At 37.7% G+C, this 21,979-nt stretch overlaps 1 protein-coding gene across 1 annotated transcript in view; it reads right to left on the bottom strand.

The window, feature by feature from the left end:
- The window catches only part of LOC143145349 (neural cell adhesion molecule 2), a 261,041-nt gene that overhangs the window by 76,488 nt on the left and 162,574 nt on the right, over positions 1-21,979 (bottom strand). The window contains exons 2-4 of the mRNA XM_076308653.1: positions 21,404-21,533; positions 12,647-12,858; positions 10,979-11,296 (exon numbers count right to left, since the gene is read on the bottom strand). Of these exons, the coding sequence (XP_076164768.1) occupies positions 10,979-11,296; positions 12,647-12,858; positions 21,404-21,533 (660 nt within the window). The remainder of the gene's footprint in view (positions 1-10,978; positions 11,297-12,646; positions 12,859-21,403; positions 21,534-21,979) is intronic.

Raw genomic sequence — 21,979 nt, 5'->3', positions numbered from 1 at the left:
ATTATTTGCTAAACTCTCGCGAGAGAATCAAACCGCTGCAGTTTATGCGATTTGTGCTGCACGTGGAATATATTCAAGATTCAGGAATCTACGATGCGATTCGTTTGATTTTTGCGTTTGTATCGCCTGCTTTTGATTTTAAATGAAATTTTACTCTAGAGTGACCCGTTGGTGTCTGAGAGACTTTAATCGATAAATACTGATCGGTAAGTATTTAATAAAAATATGGTAACACGCTAACTTTTGTCTATCTTCCAACAGACTCATTATGCAGATGTTTATATCTACTAGACTCGATCAGAGCAATAACATGGTTGCTTTCGTTCGAGGTAAGTATAGTTGAAATTTATAGTGTGTGTAAATATATAACATATAGAATAGTCTTGTAAGGTAACTTGCCCACTTTGAATAACTTTTAAAGTTATATAATGCATGAAACAATTTATTATAAGAGTTTGCTCGATTTTAGAGACACTATGCAGTGCATATATTTTTTTTTAGGTGTAGCACCATAAACTAAAAGCACATTCACGTTTTCGATATTATTAAATTTCATTTTTGCTTTCATCTTGCTGATAATTACGCAAAAACGTCGATTACTATCGTCAGTTTCAAACTCAGCTGTATTGTAACATATAATGAGTCATTATTAATGACATTTTCATAACGATTTCGTTAATAAGAAGGGTAACTTTGGAAAATCGATTCTGATTGAAAAAACACTTCCCCACGTGCATTTACATATGTTCATAGAGATTATTATCGTCATGGTTCAAATGAAGCATACGGTAGCTATAACTGAGCTAATTGTTAGTAAATTACTCTATTGGTAATATTATCAGCTTTCGAATTCTTGGTTAACGTATACACCGAGCTAAACCACGAATCACTTTAATTTTCAGTCGTAAGCTGAATTTTAAGAATTTTTGGACAGTACTTGAAAATAATGGAGGGCTATTTTGTTTAGCTCTAAATTTGTGAATGGCGGATTTTTTTCAACTACAGTTTAATTTTCTGATCTAATTTAAGGAAAAAAGGAAAATCGGGGCTAAAAACGTTTACCATTCAGAATATAAGAAAAACATTTATCACTTTCAAATAATTGAAAATATTCAAATGATTTTTTCCAAAATATAGCGAAATATAATAGGTTACTCGATAAGTTTTGTCGTTCGATAAGATATGGAGCTATTAGGTTCGTCGTTTTATTTTTCTAAAGATGGTACTACTGTTTGACAAATAAGTTTGATAAAACTTATTAAATAACCTAATAAATACTTTTTAATGATATGTACATCAACCAAATTTCTCAATGATTATTTAATATTCGTTTTGGTTGTCTCTTTCCAAAGCAGATCCGGGAACACAACTGTCGACAAAGTTAACACTGCCGCTGTAGCAAATAAATTATTTCGTTCGAGGGATGCTAGAGGACAATTTTCTCAGTACGACTTGTTAAATTTTCAGTCCTACGCAGTAAGTATACAGGTTGGCCTATCAGAAACAGAATACTTGAATAACTCCCCTAGAATTGGAGATACGAAAAAATTTTAAGGGCTGTTAGGAAACAGCCTTATTTGTTTGATGTTAGGAAAAAGTGGTGCAAAAATTTAGCAACTTAATAAAACTTAATTATCCGATCCTGTTTTGTTAAATTCTTTAACTGTAAGCTCATTTTAAAAACATATTGTAACGGTCCAATTTTACCTTCGCGCTAGCTGTAAAATTCAAGACATGAAAATGTCCTCATACTGCAAAAGAAAACACCTTAGAAATATTGAAAATAATGAACTCAAAGACAAAGAAGACGCTTTCTGCATCGTATAAATTTTACAATTACGTTTTTAGCATGTTCGTTACCAGTATAATAAGCGAATTCCCCTAATCATGATTGAGAGTGACAGTTTCAAGTACAAATCATTTTACTAAGTATGCACAAAAACGAAACAATAAAATATTAATAACTATCTAACCAAAGCTGTAATTACGTGGAGTACATAGGGTAATAAGTTTTATTTTTAACATTTATCAAACAGTGAATACATTTGAGGTATTTAGTTTGACCGAATACAATCTATCCTGTCGTTAAATAATTTAACTGGACACACGTTGCATCTATACGTATACGTTGTCCAGAAAATCGTCACCTGGTAGGACTTACGCTTGCAGTTAGAGTAACTTGTATTACTTATTTGTATATGCTGTGGCGATCTTCGAAACAATCCCCACAGTTAGACAGAGTGACAGTAGCATTTCTGATTGTTTATGTGGTGATAATGTGTGGGAAAGAATAGTCTTGCGTATGGTCGGGAACAAATGTGAAGTGTCTGGGAATAGACGAGGCGTGAAAGAAGAGCGTGCCCGAACTAAGGTGTGTGAAACAATTGAGATGGTGCCAGAATGAAGAATTTTACGTAAACGTGATGTGGCGGGCTTCTTAGAGTGTGATGATAAAGGAACAGGAGCGAGAGAAATAAAGAAAAAGAAGGAAAAGCGTTTCATCGAGGCCTGCTAGTGGACTTTATCAGTAGGTATCCTAACAATCCTTGTCTTGTACGCTGGGATATTGGGAGATCGGTAAAAGATCGTATATATACCAATATATATACTGGTATATACCGATCGGAGCTGATACGAGGATTTACGGAAAAACGGTCAGCAATCATGTGGCGAGTGTAGAAGGTATTACAGTGACCAGATGCATGGAGTGAGAAAGGTTAAGGATTAAAATGAAAGGGAATGAATGCGTTTGAGAATGTAGGATGTGAGAGAAACGCAATTGAGACACTTGTTAGAATTTTGTTGCAGTGTGTCGGAGTCGAATAAAGACCTTTTACGAAAAAAATAACCCACCGCCCTTTAATTACGCACCTTCTGTCTATTATAGTACAAACTTGGACTCTAATAGAGTAGTGCTCGATTATATGTGAAAACTCGGTACTGAAAGTTCGTATACACATACAGTTGGTAGTTGGAGTTGGTTGCAAATTCGTTCTAGGAATTAACCTTTCTTTTCCTAACCGAAACACAACCATGCGTGAAACCGTTTGATGATAGAGTAAACAAAATGTACCAGGAGTGAGTGCAACAGCAATCGTATCTCGTATTACGAGTGCCCTTCAAAGCGACATCGCTGGTCGTGTATCGGCGCGATAGTCGCTAATGCAGACTAAAAATTTGTATTTCTCTTTCTATCTTCACGAGAATGCTGATAATGGATTTACGAGTTACTCCCAATGAAAATGAGATCAAACACGATCGTATTCGGATTATTTTTACTCGTAAGTTATGGAAGTTGTTTTTGAAAAACATTAAATTGCATTTATTAAAAATAGGAGAATCTCAGCAATCCGTTGATATTAATATTGAGAAGATAGAATGTCAAATATAAAAATGTTCATTAGTGAAACAAATAAAATATTCGTATATAATCAAATATTATTTTACTAGTGACGAGAACGATACCGAATCGATATCAGCGATACCTAACCGTAAATTATAATTTAGAATTGAATACTACCGAACACGTTGATGATATAGGAATATAACTATTTGATATTTCTATGAAAACATAGACACACATTTGATGGTTCTACGAAAGTATCGATATCCATTTAATATTTTTTCGAAAATCTCGTTACGAATATTTATAAACCAAAGTAGTGGATCTTCGGAAAAAGAATTGAACGAAATTCTTTTTCGCAAAGAATAGTATTGCTATTGAAAATTGATACTTAATACCATAAATTTCGATACCTTTCAATATATCTTATTAAAAGTACATCATTTTGTATAAAATATTTTTACCAAATTATATAAAATATAGGTATTGGATTAAAAGAATGAACTATGAAAAAAACTCTACCCAAGAAAATTTTCATGAAATCAACTTAGCAATCAACGCGTTAAATACTTTGGTACTAAATTGTTCGAGTATCATCGCTACCTAATCGTATCAATTCCATTACCAATTAATACTCCAGTAATTTACACGTTCTTATTCCGATAGATCACGCTGTACAAGTCACCGAACAATGGTTCTCACCTACAATGGTAGGTGATATCCTGAAGAAAATCAAGATACGAACTCGATCATTAAACTAATTCGAACTTCATCGTGGGAGCAAAAAATCTTACGATTAACCTCAAACCCTTTAATGAAAAACGATAAAGTTTTTCACGAAACGGTCTCGGGTATAAGTAGAGGAAGAAGAAGAAGAAGTCGAAGAAGCGGAAAACGCAAAAAACAAAGTTGCTCGAGCGCGGAACAGCATATTGCTGAAAGACGTTTAATGGGCAATTGAAATGGCAGTACTAACACGACCCAAGAAATTAAGAAGCAATTTATGCTGGGCGCCAGGCCATGCCGAACCACGAGCACAACTGCTTATTATTATTTGTCCTATTGAATGAAGCTTACTACGACTGGTAACAGTACGAATTAATAGGTATCACCCGAGGGACTATACGAAATTATGTGCACATGTGTGCGCATTCCTATGAAACTGCGTACTAGCGTGTGGAACTCAACCAACCGCAAACAGGTCGTGCTTGTGAATTTAAATTTATTCGTGATCGTTCTTCAGTGTGAACTAATCAAACATCAAGATTTATCAGTTCCTGCGTAGGCCAGCGGCGTTTGTCTATTGGGAATTTAGGAGATCGCACGCCATGGAAGAGAATAATTGATTTCTGAACGCGCACGAAGCCTGTTAGTTTAATGAGACAGGGAAATTTCGAAATCGATCGTGTAAATTACACTATTTCGTTCTGTATCGCCATTGGTTACTACATTCGGTAATTTAATAATCGAGTTACTTGTGCAATTTTTACGGTCGCTTCGACCAACGGGTTACCAACAACGTGTCGTGCTAATTTTGCTGCGATGAATTTACAATTACATTTGATGTAAACGTTGCTTATAAATATATGCGTAGATAAATATTATATAGAGTGTATATTTCTATTAAAATTGAGAAACAAAGGAGAAAGGAATATAATATTTAAATATAATTGTAATATACACACACACACACATATTACGATGCAATGTAGATAAGATCATCTGTATCAGGTCATTCTATAAGCGGCCAATTTTTTTATTTATTCGTTTCTTGATTTTTCGATTTTAAGCGTTAATAAAGACCCTTCTATAGATAACGATAATGTATTTATGGAACAGCACAGTAAAAGTATCGGAGATATTTTTCATTGGTGACCGACAATATGGTCTTAATTTAGTAATGCAGTTTCGACCTGTTCTCTATTTTTTCTTCAAACTAATTTCCGAGAATCGGATAATATTATTTGTAGATTCGTACTTTAATCAAGAATAAACTGGAGAGCTACTCTGTACTGTTTATACACTCTCTATACTGTTTATTTTTCTTCAGGTTGACCCAACCTTCAACTTAAGCGATGCTCTACAAAACAACGATAAGGTACAGCGCAGAATCGAATTTCATTCACCATTGAAAATGAAAATTTTTATACCAAACATTGCATCGTAATGAGAATATTGTCAATGGATTGCTGAGGTTCTGTTGAAAATAAGTCGAAATGAAATTCGTCAGGAACGGCTTGTATAATTTATAAATAAAAATGTGCTGAATTTCCGTTCAGAAGATCTCACCGATCCATTAATAACGCTCTTATAAAGATACAATAAAAGGTATAAAAGTTTTTTTTATTTTACATCAGCGACTGTCACATCGATACACGAACGACATTGCTTTGAAGCTCAACGTCCGAGCGCCTGTAATACGAAACGCGCTCGCTGTTGATATATCTCGTTCACTCTCTTCATCGGACGATTCACGCGTGGCTGGATTTCAGCTCGAAATGAAAAAGTTGATTCCTGAAATAAATTCACAACCAACCACGACTATATACGAATTATCGATTCCAATTTTCCGCGTATAGATGAATACTACTGTACAGTGTCCGAAAAGGGGAAAAGTTTGAAAAATATTTAGCGATACGATCAGTAAGACCCAAAAGTTTACGAGCTAATTGGAAGTTACTCATTAAGGGGTGCAAGTGAAGGTTCGTGCGTGCACGAGAAAGAGAGAGGGATAGGTACAAGCGATCTTACGCGGGGAGGACTGTGCCGGACAAAGTTGGACCTGTCTAAGGGACTGCGGAGCTTCCGGCGACGGTGACATAATGCAGGCCCATCGTCTGGTCAGCGTCTTGGCGACCACCTACGAAGGACTAGGTGGAGCGTCCGGCCTAAATAAGCTTCGTGCGCATTCCCCACGATCCTGGCCTCGTGACTTGGGTCACGTAGGTCCAAAAACCTAGGATGTAAGAAAGGCTATCGCCTTGAACGAGAAGTGTTTTGGTAGCCATCGAGAGCAGAACCCAACGTAGCCAGCGTCGTAATTATTATATTGCATTATTAATAGATCAATTGAGCTTGATAGAAGCATTTAGTGTTTATTAAATATCTTATTCCATTATATCGACTGCATTATTGTCTCATAATCATCGTAAGAAAAGTAATGTATTCGAAAAGAAAGTGAATATAGTATTTGCTCGTTATAGGTCGTTCACGTGGGAAACATAACTTATAACGAAAGAGTCCTCTATTTTGCAGTTCGTTTTTTTTTTTTTTTGCCGCAACAAGTGCAACAGAGTGAAGAAGTGAAGAAGTGAAGAAGTTTTCGATGAATGAAGTTTGTTAACGTTAGCACATTTTTAAGGATTGACGAAAGCCAACCATAGTATTAGGCCCAAGCTATTTTGTATCGGGCAATTTATGACAGAGTAGGTGCTTTGTGTGGTCTTCCGAATGTTCTTGTATGAGTGTAACGATTTGAAGTCACGTTGCTATTGAATGTTGAAGGATGGTTTGTTCGAAAGAACATAAGGGAAGATTTATAAATGGCAAACAACTCGTTGTTTCTTTGTCCATGGAAAAAGTATTGTCACTGTTTTCTTTTCCGAAATAAGGTATCAAAGCCGTCAAAAACTCGAGCAAACTTTATGGTCACACTCGCCATGGAAACTACAGAAGCAATGAAGGGAATAATAAAAAAAGTAACGTGCTGTATCGTGTTTGGATTCATTTTTATCGAGAGAACGTCGAAAATCTATCAGTGATCCTCTCACTAAAATATAACGATAAGTACAACAATTCTTATCATCATTACCGAACGAAATTCAATGACTTGTGCAATAAAATTCTCTACCTCCTGAGATCGTCGACGTATCCTATTTCATACAGATGAGAGAAACCTTATTTCATATACCCGAGTGGATACTATTGTATATGTAGGCAAGAACTATCCGATAAATTGAGACAGTTTCTCGATAAATTCCGTGTAGATCGATCGACAGGATCAACCAACCACGAGTTAACAGTTTGAACGGTGAGCCCAATCGGTAATGGTTTTACGCGTGTTTACATTATCGTTATCGCCGAGTTCGAATAGTTTCCTCCCCTTGCTGTCCTGGCATCCACGATCTCCTATCCCTCCGTACCAGTCCTGGGTCCTCGGGTCGAACAGCCACCACCGTACACGATCTCTCGACACCCCGAACACCTTCTTGTTTCCAAACACTCAGCCCCGGTTCGCAGTCTGGCAAGCGCACATTCTTCGGGCTGCGCCACCGCGAATACTTGGCAAAGCAACGTGCACGAACGAGCAAACGGACGCACACCAGGCAAAGGAACGTGGTGCACACGACGCCCCGTCACTCCTATCGACCGAGAACGCTTGAACATGGAGCCCCACGCCGCGAGCCCCGCTAGAAACACGGAATCGAAGCTGCAGGCCAGGAAGCACGCGATCCACTGATCCGTCTTGCGAGAGGTGCTACCGTTATCTTCAACGAGCAATCTCGAGCAGACGACTAATAGGTTCAGCGCGTGAACACCTTGTCTTGGCAGGACCACGTGAAAAGGCGTTCAGCGGCTACGTGCTCTGTTGGCTCGGCCACCGCGAAATCGTCGTGGAGAATTGTTTAACCGCGATGGTAGATATAACGATAATTTTCCTCAGCCGATTCGTGAGCCGTCCAGGCATACCGGGGGGTTAGGTTTCGCACGAGGAATATTACTTTGAAGCGTTTATCGGCGAATCTAGCACAAGGAATTTTTCCCCTTGACTTCCGTTCAGATTATTTGAAATTGGTCTTTTATTCCGGCTGGGTAATCTCTTTCTCTCTCCTGGATTAGATCGGCGGCCCGATCTATCGGGCGTTTAATTAATTACGCGGTCATTATAATTGAGTAAAAATCCCGTGCATCGTTAAAGGCATTAATCTGAATTCTGACCGATGGACGGCATCGCTGTCCGCCCAGACGCGTCCCGATCGTCATTTGCTTTTAACGAGGAGGAGTATTCTTTTAATTTTCCGCTTTTCATCGTGGAATATAAATGGCAGAAATCCGATCGTCACGTGTCACCGAAAGTGAAGGGTTATTCGTTCTTTCCACGATGCGGGAATTGTATTGTCGGTTCGCGTGGAAATCCCACCACCTCGTGGGAACAAGCGAGAGCTTACATCGAAGCATAAATTCCCCAATGTATTGCGGCGACGTTTCTTAATCGGTCGTTGCCACGACCGCACATACTCGGATCTCGAGCGGTAGAAAACTAAACTGTTTGTCACGAGTCGTGCATATAAGCGTCACTTGAAGCGTGACCTACGCGTTAATCCGCCGTAGGAGCAACTAGTTTCTGCATAATTTTATTGCGAAATTCCCAACGCGAACCGTGGATCACAAGTAACGCTCAGTGTCGCGTTAATGGTTTCCACTTGACGTCACTGATGTCACGATTCCAACTACTTACAGTTGCGGGAATATGCAAATGTTGAATCTGGTGTTCGCACGATTTTAACCAGACGTCAGGAATACAATGATAGTACACGGTTCAAAGAGAAGCGAAGAAGAAAATGTTTCCGTTTCAAGGGAGAAAGTATCGTGAAAATTTATTAGCTCCTCGACCAAATTCTACGGGTTGTTCTTAGATGATGGATTTTTTTTCGTTCCATCAAAATTGGCAATTCTTCCATAACCAAATTCATCGATAAAGTTTAGTAACTAATTTACCTGAACTTGAAGTTAAGTAAGAAACGTCCAGTAGTAACGTTCAAAGCGAACGAAAGTTATCCTGTAGCACGACAAAATCAAGTTGCATACCCCTAAAATCACTATCGAAACGATAATAAAGCTAAGATAAAAAGTTCTTCCTCACCTTGCCTACTCATCGGATACTACACCTTTAGACAATCACCTATTTAAGCCAATGCAACACAGTTTGAAAGGACAGAACCTTAAAAATCACGATTAAATAAATATTGTTGATCGAAAAATCTGTAAAACTTACAACTGATTAACGACGTAATACGTAGAGTGAAATGAAATATTTCGTGTGTAAAATAGTGCTTATTCTTCATTACCAAGTAACAAACGAGTGATCTATATTTCTTGTAATAAAGTAATATGTTTATGAAAAAGCGTATAACGAAGCAGAATAAATTGTAAATAATGAATAAAGAAAGGCAACTCCATGTTCCTTTTTTCCTCAACGCATTTACGACTTTTTCACTTTTTTCCTCGTGTAGATTATTAACCTTTACCCTGAATACAAACTCTCTTTTCTCACAAGTAGGCGACATTTTCCCGCGAGATTAAACAGATATTCAATTTAAGATAGAGGTAACCGAGGTTAAGCATTTAAAGGTCTTTTTCTTATACATATATTCTAGATTACCCAAGAAATTTTATGATGCACGTATGGAACATTTTACACAAATTATACATCATTCGTAGACTTATCTTATTTGCACCATGCCTTGTTCTACTCGCCATTTACCTGTATACGAATAAGGAATTAATTACTCGTTAACGAGTTAATTCTAAGTGCTATTTTCTGGTCGTATTTGTATCAGATCTTGAAGTATTTCACCAAGATAATGAAATGAATATTTCAAGGATCCTCATCGTCCCTTTTCTTAAACCATTAACTGCAGCACGATTAAATCGCCAGCACCTTGCTCCTCGACTATCCTCATAGAAATCTTCAATTTTAAATTGCATTAGGAAGAATGGGACAATTATCACGAATTACTGCAAGTAGGTCGCTGAAGTTCCCGGATGTACAGAACTACAAGCAGCGATGAGATTAAGGAAACGACGTCGTTTCGAAACGAAATGAAAAAGGAAAAGCGAGGAGAAATTGGAAAGAAAGAGACGAAAAAATCTCGAGAGACGAGAAGACACATCGCGGATAATGCGTGTTGTCTGCGTTTCTTATAATACGTGTTTGCGCTACGATACTTGTCTAATACACTGAGTGGTTCTGAAATGACGATCAAGCTCTAAGAACTCGAATTATATTTATTGTGAAAAATATCAAGCAACGGTACAAAAATTTGACAAGACAATTCATGTATTTGACTACACGTCTTCTGTAAACCGTCATCTACCAAAACATGAGATCATCCGAAACGTCAATTATACTTATTTGGTTGTACACCAGCTCACATGCTACGTGAAAACTATTTATCGTATATACTGAGTTTAAGGAATGATCGAAACGAAGAATGGTTGAACTACAGTGAAGTCAAATTCAATCAGTTGCTCAAAGTTATTAAACGATTAACCCCATCATTCTCCTTTGTATATATTCAAAAGTAGCAAGATTTTCATTTCGTGCAAACTAAGGAATCCACGTACCAGAACTCTTGCAGCAATCTAATATTTTCACCGAACAAAGAAGCCTTTGTGTTCGTGCTCGTAATACGAAACAAGCGCGTTTGTCACCATTTGTCACTATTTGATTCTTGGGTCCTTGATTGATTTTTCTGAGAGGACAGCGACAGGTAAAAGTGTTCACGAGTTGCGAGGAAACAATTTACAACTGATAGTATAACGGTCAATCAACGGATGACCACTGCTTGGAAATCTAGCAATGGACGCGAAATATTTCTGAAAGATAAGCTTGAGAAATCTCTGTGGACTTACGATTCACGTCGAGAATGACTAGTCCTGTCTGCGGCTCCACCAAGTTAGTGTTGCTGGCTTTACAGATCAGCCGAGCATTGAGGTGTTGCCGTCCAACTTTCGGGTAGGACAAGTTGTTAACCGTCAGCCCCAAGTCAGTGTTGTACTGATAGGACTCGTCTATCATGTTGTTCTCGAGGTACCACGTCAGCTTCGGGGGTGGCCTGCCACCTCGTACCTCGCAAATCAGGTTCACGTCACTTCCCTCGTTGTAGGTCTTCTCTATCTCCGAGATGCCCCTCCTCGTTCCGTCCAGTATCACCAGTTCCGACGGGGGCACTATGCGAACAGTGTGCATGATTGAATCAGCGGAAATACGGATTGATTATTTGTCTGCAGGATGAGAATGGGTGATCTATGCGCACGATGCGTGACGTTGTGATTTACACGTGAAAGATTGATTAGAGCCAATTGAATTCCACTAGTGCGAATGATTTAGCATTCCCTGAATACTCTTTTGTCAGTGGCGACGATTACACGCGACCGGGGATACGTATAAAACTAGAACACGATATTTCCCCGTTGCTGAATTCATATAAAGCAGAGATACAGGGTAGTTCGTTGAAAACGGAATTTCATTCGTTTTTGCTAACCAGAAGAAACGACAAAGAGAAACGTTATTTGTTCGAAAGCGGAGAAATTTTTATCAAGGTCATACGTTTCGAGATTTCAAGGTCGTAGATAGTTTTTTACATATTTTTCTCATCGTGGCTTAATAGTTAAGGTTAAAACGTTAATTTGATCATTTACGATACCTCTATTTCTATGTGACTTGAACAAAATATCGATGATTTTGAAATCACGAAAAATATGATCCTGAGAAAAATTTGTTACTTATCATAATATTTGTCGCTTCCAAAGAAATAATGTTAACTGGTAATTTTTGTCAAACATATTTCCTTGAAATAATCAACATCATCGATACGATTGTATAGGAAATCATTTCGACATTGAATTACAAGTTCAGCAAATTATTGTTAAATCATTATGGAAGATTACTACAAATTAAGTAAATTAACAACATCGTCTCTATTACGAGCTTCTGAATTTTCATTTAACAAAATCTATATTCCATGTACCGATGGTCAAAGCAATTCAAAAATTACTTAATTAAATGACTCTATCGTTCAATAAAATAACTTTATCGTTAAATAAAATTACAGTCAAAATACACATTCGGTGAAAATATCACTACATTAAAAATGCAATGCTCTTTCCGTTTTTGAAGATTCATTAATTTTCCAATATTTTCTAGAAAAGTAATTCGTTAATTTTTGGCTACATTAGAAAAATTGAATGAATGATCCAATTGAAGAAAACAATATTGTTAACTCTGATTATACTAAAGAAGATGAAAAAAAATACAGTTCATTAATCTACGATACAATTCAACTTTTGCTTTCAACGTTTCTTCGTGTCGATAATCAAGAATTCGGTAATTATATGTTTTATTTTCACTGCACAATTTCATACATTATTTTAGGAAACGGCATTTATTCGAGGTTATCGACTGTTTTTAATTGCAATATCACGCACAGGGAAAGATTATCGAGAATATTTGTTCAATCTCGGTTACTTGCGAATATCGAACGTAATTGCAGTTAAATAAGCCATAGGTTCACTGCTCACCTATAACAGTCAGATTCATTTTCTGCTTTCTCGTCGGCGAATTCTTGAAGTCCACTCGACACCGATAGATCCCTTCATCTTTAGTCTCCAATCGATCGATGCTGAGGTGAGCGGGATTCGTCATCGTGATAAAAAAAGCTCTTGATCCCAATGCCTTCGGCGACGACCAAAAGTCAGCATCGCGGAATTGTCGAAGACCCCGAACATCAAAGCTGAAACAATCGGTTATACCTTTTTGTAGCAATGCCAAGCAAGCACCAAGGCATATTATTTCCCTAGCGCGTAAAGAAGCAATAGTTTTCAGAAAGGAAAATTAATGTGGAAGTTGCTTTCAAATATAAGAAAACTTTTTACATTAAGAACAGGCAATCGAACCGTTCGAATGTATATTTACAGACATTACATTTTTCTTTCATTAAGACTCTATACAGATAAGGCAATTAAATAGTTTATTGTATCATGGCTGTATAATTGATACGTAATCGTGATGGAAATCTGTATTAATTTATAGAAATCACCAATAAGCTATTTTAAATTAATTAGAGATACATTGGATCTCCAATTATATACACAGATGTTGGAAATATAATTAACGTCTCTTTGTCTCACGATGTCAAACTTTAGCGTACTATTTGACGATACATTTTTATTCGAAAATTTTTAGAACGCAATTTGTTAGACAGCCCAGATTGTTTTACGATGATGAAGAAGTCGGGCCTCGGTGAATCTCCATTTACGATTTCTTCGCGAGAGCATTCTTGCCCAGTACAGGTTAATACCAAAATCCTACGGAAGTGAGGGACGAATTTTCATGAAACCAGCACTTGTAATCTCGAAGATCCGAGAGACGAAGTAGACAACGCCACTTCAGGACGTCTCGCTATGTAGACTTTAGTCAGTGTCACGTGCAAACTTGAGAACATGCTTGCTTAAACTCGGTACGGCTGACACCTCTTCAACAACTCAACGATTCTCCCTTCAATCTTCATAAGAACTTCGAAACCATTTTTAATGTTAATGCTTCCTGTCAGACCTACCGATATCAAACTTTGGCTACAAGTTTAACCGTTTTGTCATAAATATTTTTATTTCGAGAAATATTTCGAAGACTATGTAAATAATATACAAAATTTTATAAATAAATTCATCAAAATGTCCTATGATTGCACTGAATTAAATCGCTCATACAAACATTTTTGTATGTACATTTAGAAAGATTCGTAAAAACATTTTAAAATTATTATAGTTAGAAAAAATGGAGAAATTTCGATTTTTCTTAATTAAATAAAGACATTTTTCACATTCTATTATGAACAAACGGAAGATGTACCATCCTAAATTACAAATTCGTCGACAAATTTTTTTATAGGCTTACCATGAGTTTGACACAATGTTCACCATCAAAAAACTACACATTCGCGTAAACAATCGAATTTAACTCCCGCGATCATTAAAATTTTTTAACGATATTTTGACAAAGCATTAACTGAGTAACGAACGATAAACCAATGGCAATTTTAAATAATCACACTTTTAAATTTTCTAGGAATCTAGAAATTTTTTCTAGCATAAAAGTCTATTTTTAAATTCCGGGACTCGATTACTCTCGTAACTGCGAAACATTCTTTACAGTATGATTCTAAAATCATCGTCCTCTATCATCATTGGTGATTACGGAATATAGCATGCGTGCTTTACTTCCTATCGGTAATTATTTATGGTTACCTCGAAGGAAGATCATTTGGAAATTACAATTACTTAAACAGTTTAATAAATATTATACTTAACAAAAGATTCGACAGTGGGCGGACAGTTTCGGTACCAAAATGGTGCAGATAAGGGATGAAGGTTTAGCTTGCTTCCATGCTTAAGCAAGTCACTTTAACTTTCGTGAAGCGGATGCGAAGTAATTTTGACCCAACTATAACTAGTACCGAATTCTTTCTTCAAACATAGGTAAGAGTTTATTCGAAAGAGTTAGAAAATACACAAGTAACTATTTTGTGTAAAATGTATCTACATAATCAACAAAATTTGTACTCTTCTATTCGTTTCGTTATATTTTCATTCGTGCATTATACACGGTTACGTGTAAATGTATCATATAAAGTTGGATGTATACATAAATTGTATACAGTATTCTCGAAAACTGCGTACAATGGAAATATTCTAGATACTATATTTGTCTGCCTCGTTCGTCCAACGTGTTTTAAAAGGGTATTACTCAGGTAGAAAGCACCTGGGGACCTCTGTTTATACGACACTTTTCCATCGTTATAACGAGTAGAATATATTTCTGAAGCTTTGCCATTTATTTTCGGTACAACCTATACGATATCGCGGCAAGTATGGGTCGGTACGATACGGGTTTCATTGCCATGGAGAGCTCAGGTACGCATGATCCAAGACCTTCAGCTGCGCCGCGATGGATCCATGCGGGAAGAAGCGTAACAGACGTATAATCCGGCAGGATGGAAGGGCAGGAGCATATACCGAGTCACCTGGGGAGCTATCTTCCGTGCGTGATTGCATATTAAGCATCCGGAGCGAAGAGAGAACGAGAAGACTTCGCGACGGGAACGAGACGGATGTCTTGCGGAGATAGAAAGAGGATGAGAGTGAAACCTGGCGGGCTGGCGAAGGGATGAAAGAAGAGGGGAATCGTGGAAGACCGAGTATGGAAGCCGACGGTTCCTCACGAGCAACTAAAAGTTAAATTGCGTTCCACGACTGCACGGGAGTTCGGATTTCCGCTCGTGACTGAGTATTCCCAAAGCTATCCCACTCTGCTGGCTGCTTTCGCGGCATTGACGTTGAAATACGATTTAATTCTTCCACTTCGCACTTCCAGCAGACGAGGAAAGCGCTTCCGTGACTTGCCGCCGCCGTCCGGACGTCCGTATGGCTGCCTGGCTCGAGGCAGGTAGCCCTTTGGATTCTGCCACACGGCTGTAACCGGCCTTCCATACACACCCATACGTTCCGCCCTCGCTCCAGAAAATCACGAGCTTTCCGTCGGCTGAAACGATCCGTGGATATAACGCGTTCGTTCGATCGGCTTTCAACGAACGATAACCTCTGCAAAGCGATTCCAGGGTATCGGTCTTCCGGTCCAGGCTCCTGCTCGCCATCTGAGTCTACGGTTCGATCGATCGGCTCTCCGTATCACAGGTCCCGTTCGCGGAGATTTTCCAAAGAAGAATCGAAGCTCGAACGTTCTCGGGGCGGAAGATGCATGGAAATCAAAGCGGCACGCTGCACCTTCGTTTTTTCTCGAAAATCGCTGAGGCGAGCTAAAAGTTCAGGTATTGGCGTCCGCCCGATGACGCAGCGTCAATGGAAATACGATGCTGGTAGAACTGTCCAGAGAACTGGTTTCGAGTTATTTGTAATTGCAGCAGGTTTACGTTGTTTCGTTTGAACAGTCGCGTTTTAGGTAGCAAGTAGACGACTGTCTGTTACTGTCAAGCAAGGTGTCATTTAATTTGAAGCGTTAAAGCTGTCCAAAACCTAGAGGCGAGCTAGAAATTCAGGTATTGGCGTTCAGACGATGACGCAGCGTCAATGGAAATACGATGCTGGTAGAACTGTCAAGAGAACTGGTTTCGAGTAATTTGTAATTGCAGCAGGGTTACGTTGTTTCGTTTGAACAGTCGCGTTTTAGGTAGCAAGTAGACGACTGTATGTTACTGTCAAGCAAGGTGTCATTTAATTTGCAGCGTCAAAGCTTTCCAAAACCTAGAGGCGAGCTAGAAATTCAGGTATTGGCGGTCAGACGATGACGCAGCGTCAATGGAAATACGATGCTGGTAGAACTCTCAAGAGAACTGGTTTCGAGTAATTTGTAATTGCAGCAGGTTTACGTTGTTTCGTTTGAACAGTCGCGTTTTAGATAGCAAGTGGACGACTGTCTGTTATTGTCAAGCAAGGTGTCATTTAATTTGAAGCGTTAAAGATTTTAAAAATCTTGAAAGCATAGGACTCGATGTATGTATTCGTACAAAAACCAAGTTCATCTCACTGTGTGGCTCAAGTTTAGAGTAATCGTCCAATGGACACCTTAGTATGTGTAATGTGGAAAGATGAGACGTTGACACATTGACTGTTGGTTGAAACGACACGGGGGTGAAGGAAATAATCCGCTTGTTGCATTACAACGATACTTTTATCTAAACATATTGTCATTACTGACTGAGTCGATCGTATCTACAGTCCATTCAAAAAGACGAGATACCAATGTTTACATTAATGCTTGGGTGAACAGTTGAATAGTGTCTGTAGGTATTGGTAATTTTCTTCAGCTGCAGGAACGACTCTTAGTTATATAGGGTTCTTTGAAAGGTTTAAAAGAACGTTCGGAATTTACACTGTACGCCTTCATTCGAACTGCTTGGCTCAATACGAATCGTTTAAGTTCCCTTAAGTTGCTCGATTTATTCGAACGGTTCGATCTTTTTTAAAGGAACCCAACATTATCCGGTTGGTAGTGGCGGTGGTCGTTGTAGTATTAGTAGTAACTTTTAATAAAAAAAATTATTTTTTCCAACTTATTTCATTAATTCCGTTATTATTTTATATTTACTTTTTACTCGATCGTCTATATTTACTTTACTCGATTGTCATCAAAGATATAATGAATAGGCACATATGTATTTGTAAAAAAAGAACGTCGTACGACTATAAATTACATTCTCTTCTAATTAATTTCCACAGTATATTTGCTGAATGGAGAATTATTTAAAATTTGAACACCTAGTTAAGATGTTATTTTCTAGAAAATATTCTTATTCAAATTCTCCACGACAACAAGCCTCGAAGACAATAAAGTATTGCGAACTCCATCTGCATTTACGATAGCAGAGGACTGTTAAAGACTTTCCGTGTCCTCTAAACGAACATTTCCTACTTGCCACTACTTGGAAACTCGATTTCCTGCGCTTGAGAATAAACTTCAACGCATCATCGAATGCCTTAAAGTTTCCTCGAATGCGAATTCTAACGCTAAATCAGAGAATAAATTCATCGCGGAACAAACCGCGAACCAACTCTCGTGTTCTATGAGTTTTCTCTAGTCGAGCAATTCAACTATTTCTGCTCACGGCCGTATTTAAAGCCTAGATAATATATCTCTCGATAAAGGTTCGTTTTCCGTAAAACGTAAGTGTAAATTTTCAATGGATATATGAAAACCATCCTGCCTGGTTACTCAGTTCATTAATCGATTCCGGATCGATCCCAATCGCGTTTCTATTCCTTCGTCTCTGTCTGCGTCCTATAAGAATTACCAACCCTTTCACGGAGTAACACTCTGATGACATTCCGTATAATGCATACGATTTAAATAGAAGAGCAGACGAGTGGAATTGGACAGATTCAATTCTGCGAAACGATGTCCCTTAAGAGCAATCAAGGTTGCTATTTAGAGATCGCGCAAATATTACAGAAAATTTCATAAAAGGTCGAAGGTAGAGAACCAAGGAAAACACGGATGAAGAAGAAGGAGAAGGGAAACGAAAATGCAGGGTTGCGCAAAAAACTGAATGAAATGAGTCTGTAATCAGCAGAATTGAATGAGCGAGGACCGGTTAGAGTGAAACGTTCAAGTGGCCGAATAAATCGTCGCAACGAGATTACAAATCAGATTAAGTGGAAGTAAAGCTATAAAGATGCAGCGGAAGGGAAGAGCTGGGCTGTAAAAACGTTAAAATTTCCGTCAACTTGGCTTATGAAGAAGTTTTAAAATATAATATTATAATTCGTTCAAGTTTTATGATGTACAGAGAGTAAATTTACGTACAACGTTACGCTCTTATCTTTCGCTCGTGCTTTCTCGACGGTAGAGCCGTCCTTCGTTTCGTTAGATTAGTAAAAAAATTAACCCCGTTTATCAGCCATAACAGTGCTCAGTGATAATAACGAATGCTCTCTTGTTTCCTGTATGTATGTTTTTTTTTTTCATCGCGCTCCATTAATTTCGAGGATCTAGAACTCGCGTGTTGTTTCTATAGTACGATGGAATGTATATATTTTTATGGGCATCGTAAAGCGACACGAAGATGTAAAATATTTTAAAATACGCACACAGTGAGAATTTATTTCATCGAGAAAGTATTTCAGAGTTAGTACCGATTTAAGTAAAAAACACTGTTCCGTTTCGGAATCTTTTATGGGCCATAGAACAATCAATTGAAAGGGCACCTAGTCATTTATTATCGATACTATATACATGTTGAAAATAATTTTCTCTTATAGAACAATTCTCACTATGAGAATTCTCGGTATCCAATTAAGAGTTAAGTTTAATTTTTAACATATTAGCACGCTCGCGCAAAGATGATATTTTTCACGATCGATCAATTTTCATTACTTACGCATCAACAATCGAACATAGCGAATTTACCGATGTACATATTGTAATTCATCCAATCGTATTATTCGTTCCACTCATTCAACTAATAGCTATTTATCTAAAATATAATTAAATGCGGAATAAAGTGTGAATACTATATTATTTACAAATTTGTAAGTACAAACGAAAATAATACTCTATTTTCTTTAAAAAACAAATTGATATTTTTATCCATTTTCGAGCTATACTAGTTTACTTTCCGATTATATGAAATTACTGCGTATTTCTTTGCGTCGTTATTACGCGAATGTAATGGTAAATTACAGGAATACGAAAACGAATACAAGAAGTATCATATATAAATGCACACGAGACTAAGTACAGTTAAAATGCTGTAATTAAAACCTAAGGCACGTTAGGTCTGTATCTGAAGCTCCTTTCAAGATAATGATACCAAATAATTCGACCAGAAAATTAAATTCAAATTACCTACTATTTTCTTCTATCTTACGTAGAGAATATTAAACGACCTTGATACAAATACAGTCGTTCATTCCAAATAATGATCAAGGACAGCAAAGTTAAATATCCTTTTCACTATTCTAGAAGTCCTCGTGCAAATATAATATATATTTCCCGTCTCGTTTTCATTTAATCGTGAAAGCAATAATATTTTTTCCCCGTCTCGTTTTCATTTAATTGTAAAAGCAGTTGGCAAAAAATCGACGCGAACGCAAGAAGCAATAAATGATATTCACAGCCATCTACGCACGATCTGTTCCGTTTCCTTAACCGCCTGGCGCAGCGTATGATAAATGAGCCAGTATGTCTTCTAATAAATATTTTATTACTAGATACGGAAATGGGTTGGGCGAAACAAGGAAAAGTGCTAGTCGAGAGGGTGCCCGGGGCGTCTGTCTGCCTTTAAATTTCAAGTTTCCCCTCTCGCGGCGAGGATTAAATCGACTTTGCAACAGGAGACGACCTGTGCCCCGACCAACCGATTCACCCGGTGTGTCCCCTTCCCGCTCTTTCCAGTGGAAGAGAAGAAAGGAGGTCCCACGGTCTCGGGACGATGTATCGCCACCCCCGTACATATCTTACACTTTATTACGTTTTTTAAATATGACCAGACGGGGCACTAACGTCGACGACCTCCTCCACATCTCGCCGCACCCCCGTTCTCCACCCTCCCGCGCACCGAGTCGCGCTTCTTCTCGAATCGGTGGACACGGGGAGTTGCGGGGGTGAGAGCACCATTCTATATGCAAAATTTCACGGGCCGCGGAAGCGAAACGGCGAGTCGGGAAGTAAATGAAGTTCACCGCGGAAAATAACGCGTGGAATTTCTGGACCATCCTCCCCGTTCACGCCCCGTCCGCCCTCTCTCCTTTTTATTTCTTCCAAGTAATTTATATTCCTGGATTATCGGGTTTCGGGGAAATTTTAAATGGTGGCCGGTCCCGGTACAATGTCTTTGTAATCGGGCTGGTTTTTAAGGTCTCTGATGAATTTGGGGATGCAAAGAACTTCGGATTATGTCGGATTTTCGGGGAGATTTTATTTTTCACGTGTTGGCTTGTTTCAACCGTTCCAGCGGGATACCGTATTTGTTCCTCTCGTCGAGGGTTGCGTATTTTTCTTGCGCTATGCCCCTGTTTGGGGCGCACACGGTAACGGTCGGTTATTATGAAATTGGATCATTATTTAGGAAACGAAATTGACGCACGGTTGCCAAATTTGATTCTACAACGGACGTCTGATTATTAAAACAATGTTTAAATAGTAATACTTATTATCATGGCCTTTCCATTCTTCAAATCTTAATTATGTATCGAAACCGTGTATTGATGCGAAGAAACATTTAACATAACGAACCCAACGAATTTTATGACGTTACTTAAGAAGGTTGAGATAATATTCCAGTCTTGTTGTTGTTTAATTAACTCAATGACACAGTGTTGCGAGGCAGATATTCACCAGAAAGGGAGTGCAACGTATTAGTCTATGTAACTTTCATTTTATCTGGCTTAAATCTGTACAATTTCCATTAATTAATGTTAGGGGTATAAGTAATACTAATTTAAATCGGTTTTAAGTAGTTATCTACCGTTACGATGACGTGGTATAACAAAAATGTTAAACATATTTAGAATTCAAAAATTGGAAATAAAGTTAGGTATGTTTCTATTAAAATGCAGAATTGTCGATATATATTATTTATGAGTTTTACGTCCGAAAATATAAATTTATGAAATTTGAGTCACATTTGTTTCCTAAATTATATTTTTATGAGAAGCTGTTACTTTGTAAATTCAAGGCTAGTGTCGATTGTCAGTTTTATAGTTCAAAAGTTATGGTATTTGGCATTTATCTACTTATAGAAACTGGAACGATTGTCGGCTTACCGATAGATTGGTTCTCCGCCTCCTTCCTTGTACCAGAGCACCATACTCAGTTTATCGTTGTCTGCGGAACGAATGTCACAAGGAAGTTGCACTTTCTTGTCTACCACTCCACTGACAGCTATGATTGGAACTGCAAAACGAAATACATCAAACGTTAATTGTTAACTATCGATAAGAAAAAAGAAGGATATAATGCATGGAATAGCATATACGATAAAATGTTATTAATTTCAAGTAAAGCTTACGATTACACGAAGAAGGTAAAGAAAAAACAGTCAACAAAAATATTTATTTGTATTGCAAGTTGATATTACAATTAAAAATATGTCAGATGATTTTTGTGGCTACTTATTACAGATATAATCACCTTATCTTCTATTTACTTTCATGTTTAATTCATAATTAGATATCAAAAGATATACATTTTCGTTTAACAAGTTACAATTCCATCTCTAGGAAGCTATAATTACAATACGATTACTGTGAGTAGTTTCCAACGATTATCGAATTGCTAATGTAACGGTATGAAAATTCTTACAATTTACTTTACTTTGTAGCGTACTGTCAAATATTCTA

The sequence above is a fragment of the Ptiloglossa arizonensis genome, chromosome 4 (assembly GCF_051014685.1).
Source record: "Ptiloglossa arizonensis isolate GNS036 chromosome 4, iyPtiAriz1_principal, whole genome shotgun sequence".
Classification (NCBI taxonomy): domain Eukaryota; kingdom Metazoa; phylum Arthropoda; class Insecta; order Hymenoptera; family Colletidae; genus Ptiloglossa; species Ptiloglossa arizonensis.
Note: the sequence above shows the minus strand (reverse complement) of the source record. Positions and strands in the feature narration are given on the sequence as shown.